The following is a 5,524-nucleotide window of genomic DNA, read 5'->3' as shown; positions in this document are numbered from 1 at the left end:
TCATAAATTTAAATTTTCTATATTCTAAATGTCTTGAATTCTTTTTATGATATTGAATTTATATATATATAACTCATTTTAAGTAACAAAATATTATGATTTAAACCCAAAAAAATTATAACTCTATCCAAATCCTGAAAGTTTTTTATGATATTAAATTAAAATTCATTTCAAGTAAAAAAAACATAATTTAAACCAAAATTATAACGAGATCCAAAACGTGAAAGTTTTTTATGATATTGAATTGGAAGTTTTTTTTTTATAATATTGAATTCAGAGTTGAAAAAACTCATTTTAAGTAACAAAATATCATAATTTAAACAAAAAAAATCGTAACTCTATCCAAAACCTAAAATAGTTAGAAGTTTATTAAAAAATTCAAATTTTAATTTAAAAAAAAAAACACATAAATAGTCACACTCTCTCAACAATCGCAGTTACACTTTCTCAATCGCGTGAACAGTATACGGGGATATTATATATTAGTGACTCATACATCTCATACATTTCAATTTGGAGGAGATGGATACAACTGAATAGGATTCTGCAGAGTTTCAGGAATAATTTCCATCGTCTGAATCCACCTCCGGCAGCCGTTCAGAATCGCCCAAAGATATAAAGTCCGGCTGTGATCCACTGAAATCTCCTTTGTTCCTCCTTTGGAATAGAACGGGATGGCAGAATCCCCCAAAGATATAGAGTCCGGCTGTGATCCACTGAAATCTCCTTTGTGCTGTGAACAGAAGACCTCTCTGGACAAGAAATTGAGAAACTTCGCCTTCATCCTAGCTCTTCTCGAGAAGGGAGCCAGCACGCTTGGAACGATGAACTTCATTTGGGCTACTGCCGTTCTCCTTGGAGGCTTCTCACAAGCATTGAAAAGTATAGACTTCTGGTACGTCAGCCTAATATTAGTGGTAGAGGGTCTTCGCATCTTATGCCGACACGGCGAGCTGGCGACCCGACGGTCATGGCCCCCTCATTCCAGGCTCATATTAATAATACGTCTGTATTCGCTTCTGATACAAGAACTTTCGGCGCTTGCATGCGTCGCCTTGTCTCTGTCACGTATATTTAAGCAACAGTACGGGACCGACCGTAATCTGAATCGAAGTCGGGCTCTCAATCTTTTCTACGGGATGTCCGCAGGGGAATCGATTGTGACTCTGCTCGGATTTATTGTCAGAGGCTACCTTGACTACTCGGCAATTCTCCCGCCCAACGAAGAAACATCATCCTACAAAAGGATCATTGACATCATGTTTGATGTATATAGGAAAATCATATTCTCTATTGCCGTAGGAAAAGGATGGCGCTCGGCGTTAAAAGAAGATGGCTTCGACGATTCTCAGCTCAACACGGTTCTGCTTTTTTTCTGGGATACATATTGTCGGTGCATGAATGAAAGCGTTTTCAACGGCTTGAAGATGGATTTTGTGTCATACAGCGTGGAGCTGCTGCAGTCCATACATCATTTCGATCAGCTCACGGGGGCTCGACTCCTATCCGTGTTTGTGAAGTCAGATCGGCTTCCTTCAGAGAAGTTGAGGGTGATCGGAACAACGCCAGGCGTGTTGAACATGTTGATCGAGATGCTTAATTGGGAGAAACCTCGGGAGCAGGAGATTCGAGAAGTGGCTGGAGAGATCATCTACAAATTGGTGGAGATACCCCGAAATCGCATTCGGGTGATGGTCCTTCCTGAGTCCATGGAATCCATAACCTCCTTTCTGTACGATAGAAACAAGATTGAAATTCATTCGACTAAGTACCAGGGTCAGTTCCCAGATAAAAATATATATAAATACTCAGATTTCACTGTGCTGGGGCTACGGATATTGAAAATCTTGGCCAACGACCCCGACAACTGCGCTAAGATCGGAACCAACAAAGGGCTACTTTGCAAAATTATCGAATTAAATCCAGAGGCGTCGGAATCGGAAATCCTAGGGCATTTGAAGATCACGCCGATTGAGACGCTGGCAAGTCTGGCTCGCAAAGAGGACGTCCGTGAGAACATCGAGGTTACCAGTGGCTTTGAAGCTGAGCATTCCGATGATCCTAATTTACAATCGCTTTCTATTCAGGTTAATTAGATCTCGCTACTTTTTCATTAATGAAAATAAAATACTCTAATAAGTAATAATTATATCGCGCTGTAATTATGAAATCTTCCATTAGCCTGAATCTACGAACAAGGTATAGCTATAGTTAAATATTCCTCATAAGTTGTTCTCTATTTTTCAATCCAAAGGAGTAGTCTCATACTCCGACTACGCGTTTTTCAATTAGTGAAAACAAAACGTTGTACTACAATTCCCAAGTTTATGGCGTTGTGGTTGTCGTTCTGGATTTAGTATTACATCAATTTCCATTGTATTGCATTTTGTAGAAACAAAGTTTTGTTTAGAAAATACTGTTGTTCTGGATTTCGCAGTAGATCAATTTCCAGTGCATTGCAGTTTGTAGTGACAATGTTTTGTTAAGAAAATACGAAAGTGTTTGGGAATTTTTTTGGTAAAATTCCAAAAATAAATTAACTGAACACAGAGACAATGTTTTGTTTCTCTCCAGGGTCTTTTGTTTCTCTCCAGGGTCTTAACACAGGGAAGTTATAATTGATTTTTGAGAACAGAGTATTATATACACCCACAAAAGCTTTGTATTCATTAAGATAAAATTCATACAAAATTCATCATTTTTCTCTCAGAGGGATTTACCAAAAAAACATTTCAACAAAAAAAAACATTACTCTCTCCTCCTGAGATTTTACACTCCTGTGTGTAAAAATCTCTTTTACATTCACTGCTGTAAAAAAACTTTTACATATACTGTTGTAATAAAAAAAATCATATATCAAAGCTGCTGCGCTTTTCACTCACCTCACATATTCTTCAAAAGAAATATCATTATACGCTTCTGCATATCACAAAAAACCTCCAGCACATAAAACATTACATGCTCTGTTCTTGTTTCACCTTCGCACTGTTGTACAAAAAAACTACTACCAAAATGAATCATTACAATATTACATGCCGTAAAAAAACTTAGACTTTTACCCATTATAAATTCATTAAATACATTAATGATAAAATCGGGGGTCAAACCAATTTTTTTTTTTACTCCACGCAATCTTTATTTGTTGTAGGCCTGTACGCACCTTGGTTGCAATCAATGGTGGACAACAATTCAGAACAATATCGGATGCCCCTTATTTTCTTAACGTTATGTCTCAATGAAAAGCTGTTTTGAAAAACGTACAGAAGACATGCGTCAAAAAATGATTGCATCGGGTGACTTTGAGGGATACCATTTTCACAGCAAAAGCTGTCCGATGAGTTTGGCAGTTTTCTGGAGTAGTTTCACGATTGTTGTTTTAATGCTGCTGCACAGCAGTTGAAAGTATAATTTCAACACTCCCCTTTAATTTCAACTGCTAGGCATTCAGTCATACCCAAACATTTCCTCAAAAACTCAAAACTTTTTTGGTCCAATGGCTTGGTCAGAATATCAGCAACCTGCTCCTGAATTCTGCAATGTTGTAAAACAATTTCTCCATTGCTTACCAATTCCCTGATGTAATGAAACCTTGTGTCAATGTGTTTCGTTCTCTTATGAAACACAAAATTCTTTGATAATGTAATAGCTGAGCTATTGTCACAAAAAATCATTGTTGTTTTTACCTGCTCCTGGCCTAATCTCCTTAACATTCTTCTCATCCAAACTGCTTGACATGCTGCTGCTGTAGCTGCCACATAATCTGCCTCTACTGTAGACAATGCTACAATAGACTGCTTCTTAGAAGCCCATGAAATGGCTCCTGAACCCATGTGAAAAACATAACCGGAAGTGCTTTTCCGATCATCTACACTTCTAGCGCAATCACTATCAGTGTATCCAACTAAATCTGAACATTCTGAGACAGTATATAAAATGCCAAACATTTTAATACTTTTTACATATCTCATAATTCTTTTTGTTGCCTACCAATGTGCTTCTTTTGGCCTCTCCATGAATCTGGAAATTAAACTAATAGCAAACATTATATCTGGCCTAGTTGCAGTGAAATACATAAGGCTGCTGTTGGAGAGGTAAATCCCCTCTACGGATAGAGGCAATCCCTACTAGCCCAGCAGGGGTCTAGCAACAATCACACAATGCTGCTATGCATGTTCCTAATTACGATTAAACAAGAGGTAAAGAACACCTACTTGGATTCCTGCACTGTCGTTTGACGAAGAGATGTTGTCTTCGCTCCTTCGCTTCGGCTAGTCACAATCCTCCGCGATCTCCGCGAATAGATACCTGCACACACGAAGAGGAAACAAACGCAAGCGTGAAATCTAGTAAAAGCAACCATACATCGGTCAGAAAAGATGTAATTCACATTTAACCATTGCATAGACAAATGAGAATGGAACAATAATAGTAGTCATCTATTATTAATCAGAATAGAGAAGAGTACAACCAAATGTTCTGACGTCGGTAACCTTCTCAGGAGGGGCCAGTCAGCATGTATCTCAAGCATTCACCTTTGAGGATGATTCTCCCAAGACAAACAACTCTCTCTCTCACACACAAGCAACATAAAACAACCTTCCCTAAGCAATCAATCACTTCCACACCTAGCACACCAAACCTATAGTAGCAGCAATCTGAGCACTACAAGCTCTGTACAATCCAAGCTATTCCAAGCTATGTCTAACTAGCTGCTCATGGTAATGGTGAGAGTTTATATAGGAGAAGGAGTCTCCTAAAAGGGTGGAAGGATGAGCTTATCTTCAAGGGAAGTTGTTGGAAAGGGTCGAACAGACATGCCATAGAAAGGAGTTGACATTCACAAAGCTAACAACCAAGCCTGGAGTTATCTGGAAGGCTGGCTGTTTGAACAAATTCGCCCAAACTGGATCAGCGCGGATTATTAGGCAACTGTCGCGCTGTCGCCGCGTCCCAATAACTGGGACAGTCATGTCAGCGCGGAAGTACACAGGAAAGGCGCGCTGTTGACCAGCGCGGAAAAGTGATGTCCTTCCGCGCTGGCAGCGCACGGAATACACTACAGGGCGCCAGTCATCGCGGATATTTTAGGAACAGACGCGCTGATGAACAAAACTTTAGAAAAATGGGTTTTTGGGCCAGTTCAGAAAGCAGGAACTTAGTGATTATGAATTCTTGGCACAGCAGGGTGACTGACAGGAAGGCAGTGACAAATTACTGTGTAACAGCTGCCAACTATGCTCTTATACAAACTAGGATCAAAATCCTCGCTGCTGTCCTCTTTGCTGAGTTTGGGAGTGATTGCTGCCTTGCACTCTTGCATATTAAATCTTCTCAACACTTCATTTACATATCTCGCTTGTGAGATAAAAATTCCATTTTCATTTTGATCTACTTCTATTCCTAAGAAGTATCTCAATAAACCCATGTCAATCATCTCAAATTCTTCTTTCATGATTGATTTGAAATTTTCAATAAAGTAGTCATCATTACCTGTAAAAATAATATCATCAACATACGACACAAC

General features: G+C 39.0%; 1 protein-coding gene across 1 annotated transcript; it reads left to right on the top strand.

Annotated features, from left to right (window-relative positions):
• Window positions 1-674: 674 nt before the first annotated feature.
• Window positions 675-2,096, top strand: LOC149231035 (uncharacterized). The gene has a single exon (XM_089381521.1). It carries the CDS (start codon window positions 675-677, stop codon window positions 2,094-2,096), a length of 1,422 nt encoding a protein of 473 aa, XP_089237647.1.
• The last annotated feature ends 3,428 nt before the right edge of the window (window positions 2,097-5,524 follow it).

Source organism: Pinus tabuliformis, chromosome J, assembly GCF_031772625.1.
Source record: "Pinus tabuliformis cultivar Carrire ecotype Pingquan chromosome J, CPIR1, whole genome shotgun sequence".
NCBI lineage: Eukaryota > Viridiplantae > Streptophyta > Pinopsida > Pinales > Pinaceae > Pinus > Pinus tabuliformis.
The sequence above is the reverse complement of the archived record's forward strand: the minus strand, read 5'-3'. Positions and strand labels throughout refer to the sequence as shown.